This window comes from Branchiostoma belcheri, unplaced genomic scaffold (assembly GCF_001625305.1).
Source record: "Branchiostoma belcheri isolate BF01 breed outbred unplaced genomic scaffold, Haploidv18h27 scaffold63, whole genome shotgun sequence".
Taxonomy (NCBI): domain Eukaryota; kingdom Metazoa; phylum Chordata; class Leptocardii; order Amphioxiformes; family Branchiostomatidae; genus Branchiostoma; species Branchiostoma belcheri.
In genome coordinates, this window is record NW_017804276.1 from 593,155 (window position 1) to 613,302 (window position 20,148).

At 41.2% G+C, this 20,148-nt stretch overlaps 1 protein-coding gene across 1 annotated transcript in view; it reads left to right on the forward strand.

Annotated features, from left to right (window-relative positions):
• The first annotated feature begins 4,423 nt into the window (after positions 1–4,423).
• The window catches only part of LOC109483234 (membrane-bound transcription factor site-1 protease-like), a 62,247-nt gene continuing 46,522 nt past the window's right edge, over positions 4,424–20,148 (forward strand). Inside the window, exons 1-3 of the mRNA XM_019786215.1 lie at positions 4,424–4,520; positions 6,368–6,485; positions 7,579–7,689. Of these exons, the coding sequence (XP_019641774.1) occupies positions 4,425–4,520; positions 6,368–6,485; positions 7,579–7,689 (325 nt within the window). The 5' untranslated portion in view covers position 4,424. The remainder of the gene's footprint in view (positions 4,521–6,367; positions 6,486–7,578; positions 7,690–20,148) is intronic.

Sequence of the window (20,148 nt, forward strand, 5' to 3'; positions counted from 1 at the left end):
ATTCTTTCAGTCCTGAATTTATTTACTAGAATAGTCTATTTTTGGTCGTACAAAACAAAACAAGCATTTTGAAAGAAATACATAATTTTACTCTTTGTCCGTCACCCCACGCCGCCGCTGGCTTCCGAGCAACAACCAATCAGTTTTTAACCGTAAAATTTCGTACAATTCGCAAAGTTACCATTCTGGGATTTAGATGTTTAAAATATACATTCTAAGGAACAGTTTCGTGTGTAGTTTGTGTGGTTTTGAGTTAATTAGCGCGAGGATTGGCGAGAATGCAGAGGGTTCGTAGCGGTGGACGTGTGTTGCACTCGAGTGGGAGGGAGCGCTTCGTAACGTGCGTCCAGAAATGCCGGACAATTTTGATCGTGAAAAATCGTACAATTTGTAAATATAGTGATCTTGGATTCGGATATATTGAGAAATACATTTGTAAGGAACAGATTCATGTATTGTTTGTGTAGTTTTGAATTAAACCTGCGCGAGGATGTAGAGGGTGCGATGTAGTGGGTGCGATGAAAATGGAGTCGATTTTTTTAGACCAAAAAAAAAAACGGCAACGCACCCGAAAAATAAATAAACACGGTACGGACAACCCGAACTGACGTGTTATGCAAAATTTGACGCAGATTCATTTGTTCTCAGACTATAAAAGTTGACTCTGTGAAAAATTTTGGGATGAAATCGGGACAAGAAAATTACAAAGCCGCGCCGGCCGTGCAGGGCGGAACAAGCTACTGTCGTCTAACAATCTTCAGGCGGTGTCTCTGGGCGGAGTCTCAACTCTTCTGTGGCCCGGCTGGTGGGCGGGTCCCCGTCTGCGCGCTGTGATTGGCGCGCCGGAACGCCACGTGGTCTGCGGCGCCAGGGAGTCTACCAGTGCCGCTGCTGCTACGTGCTGTTACTATGGCGACGTGCGTGGGAACGCCCGGCCCAACAGCGTGGCGAACGAAATGTATCAATTTTTGATGCGTGTCAACAAAGCCATGGGGCGTAAAGAACCCTTGAATTATGCTTCGCGCTTGGCACAATAATATTAATTCTCATATGCAAAAACGTTAGTTCGACTCTGAATATTACCACGTGTCTTCCGTCAGCAACAACAAACGAACGCCTGAATCTATACACGTACACTCGAATAGAGAACCTAGATAATACTAGTAACGTTAGTAGATTATACATATAGTCGGTAAAGATCGGAACTGTACGTAACGAAGATAGGCGAATATAAATTTGTCACATAGACACCAATCACAGAGCCTCGGTTATAGTCGGTGAAGATCGTGTTTGTAACGAAGACGGGCGAAATCATTGGAGCAGCCCAGCTAGACTGTTGGCGCCGACGGCAGGGGCGGCAACTTCTTCAAAGGGAAACGCCTGTCGATCAAGTATAATATGTGCGTGTGGCTATGGGAAAATGCCTCGCTCTAAAATGTATCACGTAGTTCTGAATCGATAATCACAAACAGCAAGGAGCTTCTACAACATATAGCGTCCTTGCAAACAGGGACAATATCAAACTTCGTTATTTTTGGCCTCAGAGTCGAAGCATTTAAAGCTTAAAATTTTAAAAAGTGGTTTCTTCGGCGAAGTCATGCCTTGCAGAAAATGTTGACGATACACATTACGTGTTCGACCGCAGGTCATTGACCTCCAGCTTGCGTTGTTCCAGCGGAGAAGAGCGTCTGGCAGTTTTTATAATAGCGTCAGATTTTGTTTGTTAAATCATACACAGGCATTCATGCATCTATCATTCTTCCAACTAGTTCGTAGTTATGTGAGATGTTTATTGGAATCACACGGATCGGAACAAACTCAGCGTTTCAAATAGTAAACATCAATCGCCCAAGCACAGCCGTGGCAGCGTGGACCCGCCGCGCTGATAATCCCCGGGATTGTCCACAAATTATCAACAAATACGTGAAAATGAGGTGGATTAAGTGTCATGTAAATCTCAGAATACAAAAGCTGCTCATTAACGACCGAAATCTTGCGAAAGATTTCTTACGCAGAAGAAGTTTCGCAGCGGCGTTTCCATTACCAGTGGACAGTTCTGCGAAATTCTGCGGGACCTCCCGCAATCTTACGCACGGCCTTCCGCAATCTTACGCACGGCCTTCCGCAATATTTCGCACGGCCTTCCGCAATATTCCGCACGGCCTTCCGCAATATTCCGCACGGCGTTTCGCGATATTCCGCACGGCGTTTCGCGATATACCGCAGGACGTACCGCGGTATTTCCCAGAACGTCCCGCGAAAACTGATGCGTATTTCGTGGCCTGTGCTGTACATTGTACATATTTCAGGCCAAAGGTGCTACTGTATTAGCTGTGTGTTTGAAAAAAAAAGCCTGTGTTATTTTGTTCTGAAGTATACTGTGTAAAAACATGTACAAAAACTCATATATTTCATGGAGGTATGAGCTCTCCGAATTCTTGTTTCTAGATTTACTGTAGAAAGCACAATCATGTAGAAATCCAAGTGATGATTTGCACAATCATGCATATCATTGCATAAAATACGTAGATCCCATTGTAATTAGAAGATAGAATATTGACTCATGTGCACGAAATGCACACATCTATTTAGAGTTATAATGTAAGTACTACAGTATTTCATTCACTGTGTATGGCTACTGGGCGTAAAAGCATGATTAATGCGGCTAGCAGTTCTTTCAGTTTTCAATGCCGTTGGCTATATGTATGTAAAAAAATGTCTTAAGGTCTCCAAACATGTGACAAGTAATTTAAGGTTCAAAAGCCAAAAGGAGGAGGTGCAGCGTACATACTTCTTGAAAGGATGACATTTAGTGCGGCTGCTTCCTTTTTTTCGCTGCGATCGAGAATGAAGCAAACCGTAAGGAGATATGCAGTTTCAATAACGTTGAAGAAGGTTACAACCTGCAAGGGTTACATTATTTCTGAGGGATGTTCGCTCTTCAGGGTGGACCATTTATGATTCTACCACCCTCCCTCAGCAACTGGGTAATAAAATAAATCTAGCAGCAGGGACTGAGCCACTTTTATTACAGCGTTGGGGAGAGAAGTGAGGGAAGATACAATTCTTCAGCAGTATACAAGTGGCCAGGGGGAGGAGTGTTGGAAAGGGTTGATTTGGTTCGCTACAACTGTGAGAGGAAGCGTCCGAGGAAGAGCTTTCTGCCGGAGGAAGATATCCTGGCTCACAGCAACTGAAAGCCTCCTAATGATAGCCCCAAAAGCCTGTACTACCGATAGCGCACGGTGAGGAATAGCGTATCATATGTAACTTGGCAGGCATTGCTCTAGACATGCCAAACTACCCGCTAAATCTTCTGCATTGAATGAACAACATCGTAAAAAAGAATATACTGAAAAAGAAAGAAAAGTTTTCTTCAGAGTTAACAGATCTCCTGGTTGCGACAGTACATTATGATTTACTGATGACCTGACCATAGATATAAGCGAAGACAATTAGCGAAGCTAGTGTGGTTCCCCAAGTAAAACACAGGTTATAGAAAGCTTTATTCTGTCTGTATCTCCACTGGTAAATGCTGCGTCGTAAACGAGATCGGGATCTGTACATACATGTACAAGATGCCATTTTGTGGAACCCTTGATCGTGAGCAAATGGATTTGGAACCATACGCGGACGGCAGCAGATTTGTCGAGGATTTGGCGTAAGATGTCGGCACACTCTGCCGGCAAGTTCCTGGATGTGCGTTAATGGTAGCCTGCCTCCGCAGAGGACCAGGCGGTGTAAGATGTGGCAGATATGATATGTGGCAGCATTTCATCGCTTCTCAAGGGGGACGGTGAAGACCCATTACCGAGCCGTCTCCTTCATACAGCTGATTTTATCTCGCCAACCTTTCCGAGGACTGGAGTCTGTACGGTTACTTATCGGAATAACGGAACCATCTCAAATGGTTAGGAGACAAATGATCAGATTTGTTTCAGCTTTCTGCTGCTATTAAAAGTTAGGGTACTTTCATGAAAGACTTAGTTTGAAAAAGGATGTTTCTGAGACAGGGGAAGACTAATAGTAAACTACATGTACCAGGGAAAATTGGTACATAAATGTTTTTTATGCGCAACAACCCATTCAACCTACTACAGTACCACCAAGTACAGTAGGAGGAGCATCATCACTAAAGCTTTAAACAATGGCTACTGTACAATGTAGATGTACAAAGGCTACAACAAGTTGTTCTGTGCACCCGTAATACAACCAGCTGCTGCCATGCCTCTTGTCTGCAAAGCTGGTTTGTTACTTAGGCTATGTTGATGCAGATACAGATTGTCGGATACGGAACATACATGTCGATTACTTACGCTTGCACCTGCACAATTTATAAAAGGTGCTATTTCCGGAACTTTCAGCCCAGGAAGAAAGTTCTGGACCAAGTCCTCCTCAACCGCAAGGGCCAAGCCAGACGGAAGATGCCACTACGCCCGCTACCTGAGTTTATAAAACCCAAGGCTAAAGCAGACAGGGCTCTCGGGAAGAGAACTAAGAATAAAGTGACAGTAAAGAAGGTATTAAGTCAGGACACACAGTTGTTTTGTGTTTATGAAACTTGTTGACTTGAAAGTTGGGACTACTAACCACTAGTATACGTTCTGCAAAGTCATCTCTATTAAAGTATTTTGGGCAGAACATGCATACACGTATCTTTTCAATAACAATATATCTAGCATGTACAATTTGGCAAATTATACTATTTTCGTATAAGATATGCTGTGCTAGACCAGCACTTGTAGGAAAATTGTTGCTTCAAATGCAAGAATAAACACTTATTGATGTCATGAAATAAATGGATGCTTGGCTACTGGATACTATTATTATTTAGTATTGCACGTTTTTTCCTCGTGCTTGGGAAAATGGCCATGTTTCAACTTGAAATAGATGGTCTTGGTAGTCCTTCACAATCAAAGATGACTAGGAAGATACCAACCGTGCTAATGTGATTCATGCATTAATGCCCACAATGTAATTGGGAATTACAGAATCTGATGTATTTGTTCAGTGCAGTTGCTTGCTTTTAACCTAGACAACTTGTTCACGAGAATGTACAATTATTAATTATTTTGTTTAACTTACATGTAACAGAACAAGTACAAATGTATGGTTTCTGCAGCTTGTTGGCAGTGTAGTGTTATTGTTCTGCCTGCGATGTTTGAATGTGGCAGTTTACTGCTGAGCCCGTGTTAAGCCTTGGTCACAATTCGCCCTACATGCTTTTTCTCTGTATGTTTTTTTGGAGGCTACGTCTGCTACGTTTTTTCTGAAAACGTGGGGAAGGAGTGGCACGTCACTCGCATGTCACTCGCACGTTGCGCAAGGTGTAAGAGTGTGGTCTGCACACCACGTCTGGCCGTGAGCGGTTGCGTGCATCGTACGTTGCGCAAGTGGTGAGTTGTACATGCTTACAACGTACGATCTCTGTGCGATTGCAACTTTACCGTAAGGAGGCCATACTCACACGTGCTTCTTCCGCACGGCACGTACGGGGCACGCGCGTCTCCCGTACTCGCACGCACGGGTGGTGAATCCGCAGACCACACGTAGAAAAAGTTTTACATGCACTGTAAGTTCTACGGCGTGTCTGCGTGCTCCCAAGTCCGTAGGATTCTGTACGGAGGTGGTACACACCACGCATGGATGCCCTACGTTTGCCCACGTTTTTGCTCGTGGACAGCACGCAGAAGCACGTATGGCGGGTTGTGACCGTAGCTTTACTTGCTAATGCCCTCGCACCTTTTTAACATCAGGATGATGTGTGGTTACCGTAGTAAAATGTTTGAAGTTTGATCTCCAAGAATGACCAATCACTTGTGAACGTAAACTCGCGAGAGTTACATTTACAGACACGTGACCATATTTACCAGAGACTTTACGGATACGTGACATCAGCAATTGATCAAACATGCCAGGGAGTAAAGTCTTGTGTGAATAACCTGTATGTAACTGTTACTGTAACAGTAACTGTCGCAAGTTTACAGTCAGAAGTGATTGGTTATTAAGGCCATACCAATTCAATTTATTGATTCTCGGATTTGCCCTGTCAATTTTTTTCTGATCTGGAAAAAAAAAGATTTTTTTGGGGTTCTACATCTGCAAAATGCTTTTTTCAATGTAACAGTGCAATTTTGTTTCATTTAAAGTTCAAAATCTAAACCAGCCTGGTATGTTGACTTCATGGCTCATATCGTAACATTTCCGGCTATCATGAAGTGCCTTGGCCTGTTTTTTTTTAATTTTTTTTTCTCCCTGTCGCTTCATATTTTTCCTGACAAAATCGGAGAAACAACAAGTTAAATTGGTGTGGCCTTATTACCAACACAGATGAACTATGCTGACAGAATGATGTATGTTTTTCCAGGGAGCGGCGTTCTGGCACTCCACGGGCCGCCACACGAGCCGGCGCCTGCTGCGTACGGTCCCGCGCCAGATCACCAACGTGCTGCAGGCAGACCTGCTCTGGGCCATGGGCTTCTCTGGTAAGGCCCTCCCCGACAGCTACATGTAATATTCGTTTATGTATATAATATTTAATAGCTCTCGGTGGCACTCCCAGCCCAGAAGCTTCTTGACTCATTTGCATCATCCTTGTCTTGACTTGCCTAAGTTTTGTTTCCTTTGGGACTTCCAAAAAAAAATTGTCATCACTTACTTGCATAATTATCGATCAATAGTTCTTGCTTATAAACCTGCCTTTCTCCTGTGGTCTCTTATTGTCACTGACGAAAGGTAGTGGATGCTACCAGAAAAATCATATCCAGTTGCTTGAGTAACTGTTTTTTGGCATATCTTATTACCTGGATGTCTAACCTTCATCGACATAAATGTAATTTTGCATTTTTGGCAATGTGCAATTTTCCACGTACCTGAAAAGAAGTATTTCAAGCCCTGCTATACTGATACTAATAAAGTCTTAGGGCTGTACACAAGGGGCACGTGAAAAAAGTGGACCATTTGCAGGGAAAGGCAGAACTGTAATGTACAGGGAATCTGGTGATAGCAGAGAATGTTACGTCATGCAATTGTATGGCTAAAGTAGACTGGGGAAGTGCGCACTTTGTGCATCTTATGCCATATACTGCGCTAGAAACACAGAGTTGGGAAAGTACCTCAGGGCTATTCTCTTGTAAAAGATAAATTTGATGCAACAGGCTTGATTCTTTTTTTTAATCTTTAAGATCTATAAAACATTTTTTGTAAGTATACATATATTAAATGAAATGTATGTGTAGAAAACAATTTTAATCGAAAGTTTAATGTCCGATGCACACAGTTACTCGTTACATTTTACTTACCTTGTGCCCTCCTCTTAATGACATAAAGGGCTGGCCTAGGTGTACTTCAACGAGTATATACATGTATATTGAAATAAAGATGATTTTAACCCCCATCTTTGATGTAATTCATGACATGTAAGTTAGTTGAGCACAAACCATTTCTGGAAAGTTTGAAACCTCAGATTTCTTGTTTTGTTCAATTTTTGATAATTACAAAATCTTCATAATTATAGTTCATATAGTGAAAGAATTGAACTGTTTTCAAGCTAATTATGATTTATGTTTTATTTAATAGGGAGTGGCATCAAGGTGGCAGTGTTCGACACGGGACTGAGCGAGAACCACCCGCATTTCCGCAACTTGAAGGACCGCACAAATTGGACCAATGAGAAAACCCTTAACGACGGTAAATTTGCCTTCACAAGGTTTTGGTGTACAATTTTTTTTTGGGGGGGGGGGTGAAAGCAGGGATACATGTACTATACATGTAGATAGTGGTGCATACGTATTACCTAAACCCAATTTTAGGTTCAGGTCCAGATTCAAGTCCAGAGGTTTACGTTCAAGTCCGGACCTAAACCCATGGCAGACACAAAATTGCGTGTTGGCAAACTTGCAATGTTGTCTGGGTGAAACTTTGCCACATAACATGGCGAGCGGTAGTTGACGATGCTCGATGGCAATGTTTTCTTCATTTTGCAGCACAGATTTTGCAATCTACGGAAGGTTTTAGGTGGTTTGGAAAGAAAAGGGATATGTGAAATGGTTTTGTGGTAATAAGTCTTGACTTCTTGACGTTTAGGTTTTTTTGGACTTTAACCTAAACATTCTTACAAGTCCGGATCCAAATCCAGTGAACTGGTATGCAGCACTACGTACACGTGTGTAGCTGTTTGTCATCAAAAATAGAATTCATGGATAGAAGTACATTGTAAGATTATTAGAAATAAAATCAACCTCAGAGTCAACCTACCATTTGCATTTTGCACTGGGATTGAAAATTTGCTAAAAACCGTAGATGGTAGATTTTATTGATTTCTAAAAAAATGATACAGTAGTCCAGCATCATATACAAGGCAAGTATATTGTAGTATATCAGACACCCCCTTTCCACTATATGTAGAAACTCTGACCACTGAGCGACAAAAAATGTGATGTTTTTGTGTTTTGTTGTCTTTTCGTTCATCCTTTTTTTTTTTACATCTTCCATCACATTCCAATTAGAATTTATAGACAAGTCTGATTTCGGTCGCAGTATGGTTTCTCAGATACAATGTATTGCCGTCTAGTGGAAAGGGTTCCTGAGATCTGCATCTATAATTCATGTATCTGTATCAGTATAGCCGGTATAACCACCCTTCAGCGTAACAAACCAGCTTTACAGGCACGCGGCGCAGCGGCAGCTAGCTATATCACTCCGAACGACTAGTCTTGTTACACTCAATCTTTGCACATTTAGTTGCAGGAGTTGTTTAAAGCTTTCTAGCGATAATGCCCCAACTGTGCTTGGTGGCAACGAGTTCCAGTCTACGATACATGTAGTTCTGGGGAAATACGAGTTTTTGAACACCTCAATTCTTGGTTGATAACTCTGATATTTGAAGGCATGGCTGTTTCTCGTTCTTTTCTGGGCTGGACCCAGGTAGACAGTCTGAAGACTCATGGCAGAATGGTTGATGTTTCCCTGAGACAGACCCTTCCGGGGGACACGTCTTCCCAGACGTACAGAACAGTCTGTAATTGGTGCGGTAAAAGCAGCTTTTGCCAGGGGCGGCTATTTTGTGTCGCCATTGATTCGACGGTTAAGCATTTATGGTGCCATGCCTCGTCTCGAGCAGTCCGAGATGGGCCCACTGCCCCCGGACCAGCACCGATGTCTGCTCAGCACACAAGTTTATTGGAAATGCTGTTCAGGCCACACCAATTTGATATTTTGGTTCTCGGATTTTTTATGAAGAAATTACAACAGGGCGGAAAAAAAAATAAAAACAGGTCTGGGCATCCTATTATAGCCCCAAATACTACGATTAGGAGCCATGAAGTCAACGCAGAAGGCTGGGTTAAACAATGAATTTTGAACTTTTAATCAAATCACTGCATTGATAGATGGAAAAACTATTATATAGCATATAGAAAGAAAGAGACTTTTCTCAACTGTTGGGAGCAAAATATGAGCATTTTTGAGTTGAACTTTTTTTTTATTGCAAATCAGAAAAAAATGAAGAGGCAAATCTGAGAACCAAAAATTCAATTGATGTGGCCTCACTTCCATACTTCAGAAATTCTGCAGGGTCCCACAACTCACAACGGTCTATTGTTTGACAAAGTTGCCGCATGTAGTATTCATGTTCTGTTGGGAGGAAGGTTCATCTTGTCACAGATATGTCTCTAACGTTGTGTTTATTAAAAATGTTATATAGGATAAGCCCATGTACAAAACACAACATGTACATGCCTTGTACTGGTACGCAGTCTTCAGTCTCTTTTGATCAGATATGTGTGCTCGCTGGAATGAGACTAGTACTGTAACAGTTTTATTTTCCTGAGAGATTTTATGGAAGACATTTTAACACAGTAAGTTGTTACAGAGGCCGCACCAATTTAATTTCTTGGTTAACGGATTTGCCCGCTTCATTTTTTTCTGATTTGCAATGAAAAAAAATTCAGAATCAACTGCAAAATGCTCATATTTTGCCCTGAACAGTTGAAAACAGTCCTTTTCTTCCAAGTTGTTACAGTTATCCCATCTTTTAATGCAATGGTTTGATTACCTGTTCCGAATTATTTATATATGTTCTTGTTGTGAGGGCTAGCCCTTTATGATAGCCTCTGGCTAGTATCATTAAAAACTTCAGAATTCATTGTTTAAATTTTGAACCAGCTTGGTGTTTTGACTTCATGGCTCCTATCGTACCATTTTGAGCCATAATAGGATGCCTAAGCCTATTTTTTTTTTGGCCCACCCGCTCCATTATTTTTCTAGAAAAATCCCTTAACCAAGAAATTAAATTGGTGTGGCCAGATTGTGCTTATGGATTCTCTCAGTCTATCTGCTTGGGCAGATGAGGGTTGCAAGGTCTGCGTGTGCAGGTTAGTGCAGGTAAACTTGGAGCTGTGCAGTTGCCTGCAAATTCATTGGTCATTCTCGGAGCAAAGCAGACTGCCGTGAAAGGATGAGGCTGTCAAGGATTGATAGTGCCAAGGGCCATACAAATTCATCCCAAGATCTAATAAAATGGACAAGAAGGAGGTAATAAAGATCATGGGTATGTCAGACCGTGCAGTCTGATTGATGTGGACCTGATGGGCATTCCCTACGCTAGCTGTCCCCACGGCAGGCTTTCACAGCTTCCACCAATGGCCATGCCTTTTTTATCTTCAGGGATGGAAATACTTTTTTCTGCATACCATATTAAGTTCATGTTGAAAATTACCTGCTTCAGACGAATTCTACAAAAGTTGTACCACTCAGAACATTGGAAGTATGGATCATAAAAACTGCAGGTTAGGTGCAGGTAGACATCAGAAATACCTGCACAGCTCCAATTTTACCTGCACTAACCTGCATATACCCAGTACATGGACCAGTGCAGGTTAGGTGCAGGTAGACATCAGAAATACCTACACAGCTCCAACTTTACCTGCACTAACTTGCGTATGTCCGGAGGCCTTCCCCCCAGGCAAAATTTAGACATCTTAACCCTTTGAAGCACAATTTCCTGCATTTTGAGCAGCAGATTTTACCGGTAGACTAAGCTTAGTTTAATGACATCTCTTTCTATATCTCTATACATGCTGATCTTTGTCCGTCAAAGACTATTTGTCAACCTTGAGTGGCAAAATTCAGTCAAATGATGGAAACACAGACACTAGCTAGGACACTGGTTGGTACTCAAGTTTACTTCTGCATGTTTTTGTTATCACAGCATTAGACTTCCTGTAACCCAGCATCTACAATGTATGTTGTTGCATTTCAAATGTAACTATCAACTGTGGGGAGGCAAAGAGAACTACTGATAATGTATTTCCCATCTTGACACTGATGTATTGGGCAAGTTGTCGTAAAAGCAAGTTGCTTTTCATGTGACGGCTTCATTTATCGTTGCCTTTAATCCACTGACACAATCAGATCCACTCCGTTAAATGCTACATATAAATCAGCATTGCCCCAGGCACTTTGTTTCTGTAGATCTTTTGAAAGCAGTAGAGAAGTTGTCGTCTTTTTCAACCCAGATTTACGTCTGAAAACGTTGACGTCTATAAACGGTAACCATTAAGGAGTGACAGGGCTTGTGATTCAAAGGAAAACACATACATGTAGTTTGTGGGAAATATTTATTTGTGGAACCTTTTTATGCTGTGATTCTGTGTTCTAGGGAGAGGCTTTGTTACATGTTTCTTTTTAGATATACTTGAAGGTCGACGTGAATCAGTGAAATCGGGATCATACGTCACTCTCTTCACAAGACGATCCCTTCAATCATGCACACAGTCTAAAGGCATCTTGACAGCATTTCAGCACTCTTCCCATTCAAGCCGGAGTCTGGGACGTTTTATTGAGACGGGAAATGTCTTCAGTGCCCGAGGGGACCCATGTTTCACCAACTTTTGAATGTAGAAAGGTCAGCGTAGGTCTGCTAGATTGTCCCCCCAAGATACTGGCGTGTTTCCAAAGCAGAATGGACTTGTGGGAGGGCTGAGAAGCCGATTACTTACATCGTAGATTGCTGGCAGTACTTAGAAAACCTTGAGTTATGTTGTGCTGCCAAGTTTACTTTACAGTCGTCTTGTGCCATAATTCACAGTTAAGGTTATGAGAGGTTCTCCTACTGCTGTATATTATTAGACCTTCATAAAGTAGCTAGAAGGAGTCGTTTTGGTCCAAGTCAGCTGACTTGCAGTTTTACTGGCCATGGCTGGAATATCTGAATGCGGGTTTGCCTTGTAAGTTTTAAAACTTCTTGCTTGTTGGTGCATTGTTCTAGCAGCCTCAAAAACTTTACTGACATCTATAGTTTGATTGACGTAACATCATGTTAAACGCTTAGTGCGCAACGATCCTAGGGGAGCCGGTGGCATGCTCCCCCAAGAAAATGTTGAAACCTTGAACCTCTGGAGCACTATTTCCTGCATTGAGGGGCAGACTAAGCTTAGTTTTAACATTTGACATCTCTTTCTATATCTTAGCACGTAGATTTTTTGTCTGTCAAGGTGATGGATTGGGCAAAAATTTTTTTCCGTCATGAGGCCACACCAATTTAATTTATTGCTCTCGGATTTGCCCTGTCCATTTTTTTCTGATTTGCAAAATTCTTCCTAGTTGTTACAGTTTTTCAATGTAACAATGCAACTTCGTTTCATTAAAAGTTCAAACTCTATTGACCAGCCTGGTATGTTGACTTCATGGCTCATATCTCAACATTTCTGGCCTTCATGGGATGCTTTGGCCTGTTTTTTAATTTTATTTTTGTTTCGCCTTGTCGCTTCACATTTTTTCTAAAAATTTTAGAGAAACATCATATTAAATTGGTGTGGCCTGACCAGCGATATTTCATCAATTGACAGAAAGACGCTAGAACACAGAATCATTATGGTACTACTCCTACCTCCTACTCGGAGCCTTTGCTGGAACACGCTTTTAGAGCGGAGAGGAACCTAGCCATGCCTGACTGGTGCGTAGAGAGAGCTTATCTCGGCCTCGCATGCGTGTCCTGCGGCGTCACAAGTGGACGAGAAGTACAGCAGGACTGACTGGGGGATTACCAACACGGGCTACACCACTTAATTGCCCTCCCGCAAGGAGTTAGCTCAGCCCCGGGATGTAAGTAAGCTGATAGCGATGGACTCCAGGCACCACTGCTACCTCTCTCTCTCCAACAATGAGATAACATAGCGAGGGGGGGCGGGCTCCCAAAGGAACATTCAACGAAAAGATTTACCGACAATGAAGTATTGTAGTCATTTTCTGAGATCCCCTTCTTAGGAAAAGATCTCTGAGAAGATGAAGTTCTTAACAGGGGTCAGGTAGGAATGGTGTGTGATGGTGAAGATCTGTTTCAGGAGAAAAGAAAAATGCCCCCAGCGTGTCGCACACCACGCCTTCGTTTACACAATCACGGCATAACAGAAGTGACCAAGATATAATAACTTGTAGCAAGACTTTCATTCAGCATCAAAAACAGTTCCGGTACTAAGAAATAAGTCTTTGAAGGTTTTGATGAAGAATTTTTCCACTACGGCTCTCGTTGCTGCCACAGGCCGAGTATTACAAAGGAAATAGAAAGAGGCGAGCTACCAGGATATTGCTTCATTATTGTGCTGCAGACTAAACTTAATTTGTCTTAAGGAAGCATGAAAGAGCATTTGAAGACCTCGGCAATATTCAGAGGTAACAGGAATATTTGCCTGAAGGCAGATTGCCTGTAATGTTACCATGAAAGGTAAATCACAGTTGCAAAGAGGGCTTTATCTACAAGCTAATGTAACATGTCCCAACTGGGAGTACATGTAGGTTTAAGCATCCCCCTTAAGTTACATTTTATGCTCCTGATGCATACATTTCTACTTTGTCTGACGCCATGTATGTGTGCCCGATATATTGTAAAAAGATTTGTGCATCATTGGTTGAAAAAAAAATCTTATCTAGTGCTCTGGGAAAGGTGTTGTGTTACCTACATTAGCCTGTGGTCTCTGTTGTTGTATAGGATGCTGACTTGAATATGTTCAAAACTGACAACTCCCAAGTATTGGGGTAGTCTTCATTACGGTAGCAAATTAAGCATTCCGTACTATGAACAGTCACATACATGTATGTGGACATCATTTAGTACATAGGACAGTGATAGTTGAGGGCAAAATTCAGTACCAAGGACAGTAATAGTTATGAACAACATTCAGTACTAAGTACAGAATTCAGTACTAAGGACAGTAATAGTTATGAATAGCATTCAGTACCTAAGTACAGAATTCAGTACTAAGGACAGTAATAGTAGTGAACAGCATTCAGTATTAAGTACAGAATTCAGTACTAAGGGCAGTGACAGTTGTGAACAGCGTTCAGAACTAAGTACAAATTCAGTACTAAGGGCAGTGACAGTTATGGACAGCATTCAGTACTAAGTACAGAATTCAGTTCTAAGGGCAGTGACAGTTGTGAACAGCATTCAGTACTAAGTACAGATTTCAGTACTTAGGGCAGTGATAGTTGTGAACAGCATTCAGTACTAAGTACAGCATTCAGTACTAAGTACAGATTTCAGTACTTAGGGCAGTGATAGTTGTGAACAGCATTCAGTACTAAGTACAGAATTCAGTACTAAGGGCAGTGACAGTTGTGAACAGCATTCAGTACTAAGTACAGAATTCAGTACCAAGGGCAGTGACAGTTGTGAACAGCATTCAGTATACAGACAGTGACATTTGTGGACAGAACTAGGACAGTGATAGATTTGGACCAAACTACCAATGATGACATGGAAAAACCTGTCAACCTCAAGCATATCTAATAGTTCTAGAAGCCATTTCTATTGCAAAGCATCATCTGGAATAAACCCAGTAACAGTTCAAGATTTATGGTGGAGACTCGGTTAATTTGATCCAATTCCTCCCATCCATCTATCCAGGGAAAGAAGGCTTGATAAGATTGCTTATCCCTTAATCTTGTTTCTCCATGTTGTGGGGAACAATCAATACTGTCAACAGGAAGCTTCATTTGAAAACCTTTCCTTATATCAGTGTTCCTTTGCGAACCAACATCGGCAAGATGTTAAAGTTGACTTCTTGCCTGTATAGTCAGAACTTGCCGGAGGAAAATGTATACATTGGCTTTATCCCAAGTTGAATGGTTCACATGCGATGAAATGTAGCTGTCTTCCTCTGGTGGATTAATGGTCGTCGGATTCCCTCTCCAATATGGGCCGCGTAATCAGGAGAGAGTAGACAAGTAGGTCCAGCGTCTAGAAAGAATGCGCTTTATTTAGGCAATTCATAACCCGGACAGACCAAGTCATTTTGTGGTTTTGGAAGGGTAACCCTGGGGATGAATCGGCAACTCCCGTCGCCACTCATTCTTCGACAGGTCTATTAGCGTGCGTTCGACCAGCACCGAAGAGGTTAACGTAGGATTTCCACGGATTTCTTGCCGCAGACTTCACATTCAGGCGGCGGTGAAAAGTTTGATACGTTTCTGCTTTTCCAGACAGCTTCCCGCGAGGGTTTTGTGGCATCTCGGCGAGGATAACTGTAGTTTTGGAAATTCAATGAAGGGGAGTGCGTGTTTAGAAGTCCAGGAGACACGTTGGGATTTGATGTGGAAGTTCTTGTTTAACTGAATGAATAGGGCTATACATCACACACAAATGTTGATTGACGTCAGCCTCCGCAAAGAACCAGGCTTAGACGTTCACACAAAGTCCTCCGGAGTACTGGAGCGTTAGAAGAGTTAGATTGAAGTCCTCGCTGAGCCCTTAAGTAGACAGATGTGGCCTATAGGCCCTGGCACAGCCGAGTCTGCATTAAGTACGAAGTGACCGAAAGCAGACGACTTGTCGCCTGTGACCGGGAACAAATGAGGATAGAGTGTGTTGTTGGGAGATTAAACAGTTAAGTCCCCCAGTGGGGATTGAACCCCTGACCATTATCTCCAAAGCACAGCATGATGCTAACTCAGCGCTCAGTTTGAGACTTTTCTATGTAAGTCAAGCATGACAGGCTATTCAGTCTGTGGTAGATCTACATGTAAGCCACATGTTGCTGAAAAAAAAAAGGTGCAAGGGATGAAACTCATGTCTATTCTACTCAGTAAAGAAGGAGGAACATTGAATCTAAGTTTAATAGAATCAACCAAATTTTGCCACCCAATGTCTTTTTATCATATTATTTTATGATGTTGTCCCAAAGCCCTAGCTGGGAAATTTATAAAACATTCTGGCAGTAAGCCAAAACATATAATCTCTACAAAATTTGGGCTTCATGATTTTGCTTTCGATACAAAATGAATTTTTCCTGAGTGAACAAAATGTGGCCAGGAAGATGAATTGAAAATTTTCCAGATTGCTGTTAATTGTTAGACCCTTGTCTGTTGCATTAAGGGGAATTGCTTATATACCCAGGCCCTGCACAGATGACAGGCAAATTACGGTACCGTTAGGCGAGCGATAAGAGAAGTTGGCATGCCTTAAGTGGTATCTGGCAATCACATGCATATAAAGAGACTGAGCCTGGCGCAAACACAACTCTGGTTGATGAACACTTGAATTTGCTTTGTTCAACGTCTGCACGTCAGATGTCAGCACGCCTGCCAGCCTGACTAATTGGGAACGGGACCGAACTTTCGCATCAAGCGGGACTGCGCGCCGCCATCCAATCGCAGGAAAGGACAGAACGCGAGGAAATGAAGAGTAATCCCGATGTCGAATCACTTTGCTAATTGGTCTGTGGCAAGAAATCGATGGATTGTCGGGAAGGAATGCAATCTTGGCATGTTTGAACAGGCGGTGCGTGGAAGGTGTTAAGGAGGGAGAATGCTGTCAAGTCATTCCCGGGCAGGGTGACTACATTAGCAGGATGACTTTCTTTGATATGTGGGCCCTCATAAGGTGGGGGGGACTCAGACTCAGAGTAAATGCACCCAGAAGGTAATAGAACTCCTGGATAGCAGATTGTACCCATTTAGACCCAGATAAGATGGCATCTACGGTTTTTGTCAACCTACAAGTAGGGTAATTGCACTCAGAGTTTCAGTACATTGAAGAACTCAATCTTGTACAGTTAAAATGTCATGCATTGTGTGTGTAAATAGGTTGTCTCATCAATTCATGCGTATTGAGGAAATGTTTATCCTTTTGAAAGGTTAGAATGGGGAATGATTGGATGCGAATTATCCGTCAAATGACTCATTCACGTTTTGTTAATTTGCATGAGTATTGGGAAATGTTGATCCTTTTTCAGACGGGGAGTCATGTTAATTAGGTCTCAGATGAAGCAGTCAGATTTTTTAAATTTCCATGAGTATTGGGAAAATGTAGATGTTACTCAATGGTTAGAAATTCAAAGCTAAGGGGGGAATATTAGACAGGTTTTTCTAGAAAAATTTAGCATGAAGGAGCAGATCACAAGCATTGCAAGGGACTGAAGCGAACGAGGGGGGAATTTTTTTTTTACAAGAGTAACACATTTTGTAAATTATGCTAGAATGCATTGTTGTATTGTTTTTACATCTTAACTGGAAAAAGATCATTTTGAAAAAGACTACATTGTATGTAAGTAGCTACTTAGGGTTCAATCTGAAAGCTAGCTGGTTACATGAGGGAGCAGCGCCCTTATTCCCCTGTTTAGAAAAAAAACCTGAGTTACATGTAGGTATTATACATGTAGTTTATTACAGTTAATATTCTAGCTAGCTGGAAATTTTTTCCATCATCGCAATTTTGTTCAATGGAACATCATGTCGAGCACTAGAGGAAAATAACATACAAAAATCATTGAACCACTCAGCGAAAAATGTACAGTAAAAATTACAACAATGGTTCAGGCACATTAGAAACCAGTATGACAATTATGATTATGTCAGCAATTCAAATAAGTTGTGAACTTCTCTATAAACATTGATGATAACAATTTAAGAAATTCATTATCACAATTATGATATATTATTATCAATGAACAATAGCAGAAGCTCATTATAATCTTGTCCTTAGTCCACACCAATTTAATTTCTTGGTTAACAGATTTTTCTAGAAAAATAATGGAGCTGGCGGGCGAAAAAATGAAAAAAATAAAAACAGGCCTAGGCATCCTATTATGGCCCAAAATGGTACGATAGGAGCCATGAAGTCAACACACCAGGCTGGTTCAAAATTTTCAATGAATTTTGAACTTTTAATGATACCACTGCATTGAAAGATGGAATAACTGTAACAACTAGGACGAAAAGGACTGTTTTCAACTGTTCAGGGCAAAATATGAGCATTTTGCAGTTGATTCTGAATTTTAATTTTTATTTACAAATCAGAAAAAAATGAAGCGAGGGAATCCGTTAACCAAGAAATTAAATTGGTGTGGCCTTAGGCGCCTGTTGTTGTTTTTGAAATGCTAACGTCCTTCAACTTGAGTTTTCTCATTTACATTCATGCCTAGTCAGCAGTTGTGGTCTTTATTATACAGGGCAATTAAAGTAGGGTGTTCCAATTGAATCCTGGATGTACAGCTTGCATCACCCTATTGATTAGGTCCATGTTCAAGTGGAGGACGCAATCAGGCAATAGCCGAGATGAAACTGTCACCTTGGTGAGCTGGCACGAGACATAACATAGACACATCCGTCCACTAGTAAATTTAGGCCACAACAATTTAATTTGTTGATTGTTGGATTCGCCCTGTCCATTTTTTTTCTGATTTGCAAAAAAAAAAAAGATATTTTTTTTGGTTCTAAATCAACTGCAAAATGCTCAATGAAAGACACATTTTGGCCCCAACGGTTGAAGAAAGTCCTTCTCTTCCTAGTTGTTAAAGTTTTTCAATGTAACAGTGCAATTTTGTTTAATTAAAAGTTCAAAATCTATTGTTTTGATTATAAACCAGCCTGTTATGCTCACTTCATGGCTCATATTGTAACATTTCAGGCTATCATGGGGTGCCTTTTTAAAAAATTTTGCCCTGTCGCTTCATATTTTTTCTTAAAAAATCTGAGAAACAACATTTTTTTTCTGATTTGCAAAAAAAAAAAAATTGGGGGGGTTCTAAATCAACTGCAAAATGCTCAATGAAAGACACATTTTGGCCCCAACGGTTGAAGAAAGTCCTTCTCTTCCTAGTTTTTTCAAATGATGTTGACCCTATTGACTGATGAATCATAAATATTTCTCATTGATTCGGCAAATAAGATCCTCATTTGCATTAAGTATACTCAATGACAGAAGGCTATTCAAGCATTTCCACATAAATTATGCAAAGGAGGTGAGCTTGAAGGTCTACCTTCAGACAGTAGACAATGTCAATGCTTCCTGTGGCCCTTACTAGTATACATTGCACAAAATTGCATGGTACACAATAAAATAACATACAAATATATAAAGCAATATATCTGTATGTTATTTTTTTGTGTTATATCATTATGATACCGGTAATGATTTTTGTTAGCATTACATGTATTTCATGGCATTTTCAAAAGTGAAGAAGGAATAATGAATAACATACAAATATATAAAGCAACATATCTATATGTTATTTTTTCATGTCATATTATTACGATACTGGTAATGATTTTTGTTAGCATTATTTCATGGCATGATCACAAGTGAAGAGGGACCCAAGAAAGAGATTGCTTGGAACAAGTCAGTATAGAACTGCTTGCCGCCAACAAATAGATCTCCTTTCATTTATCACGTTAAAATACAGATTTGTCATTACCCTAGTTTGATATGAACTGCTAAAAATTGCTGTAGATATTGGGTGATACTAGTTGTACACATACTGCCTTTCTCGTATCACATGATTGTCCCGTCATAATCATTTCAAAGCTACATCGTATACGAATCCTCGGTTACAAATGTACTACTTATTATTAGTTGTCATGTGGTAGTGAAAACTGTCTTCCCTGCTTTACTTTATAACTTAGGCTAAAAGGCGAAGCCAGTATGTGTATATGGATCAGAATCAATAAAGAAGACCTTTACTTGACGAATTCTGCTTGGCTATTTTGAATCGTTCGTCAGCGGACGGCCGGTCTCCCACGGCTTTAATCAATGAAGAGTGGCGTGGGATCCCCAGGAAGTAGGGGAGCCATGATTCTAATGCATGGCGACAGGCGCGCCCGATGTTCTGCATACCATTTTTGCCTCTCATGCTTATCTTTCCTCGCAGCTGT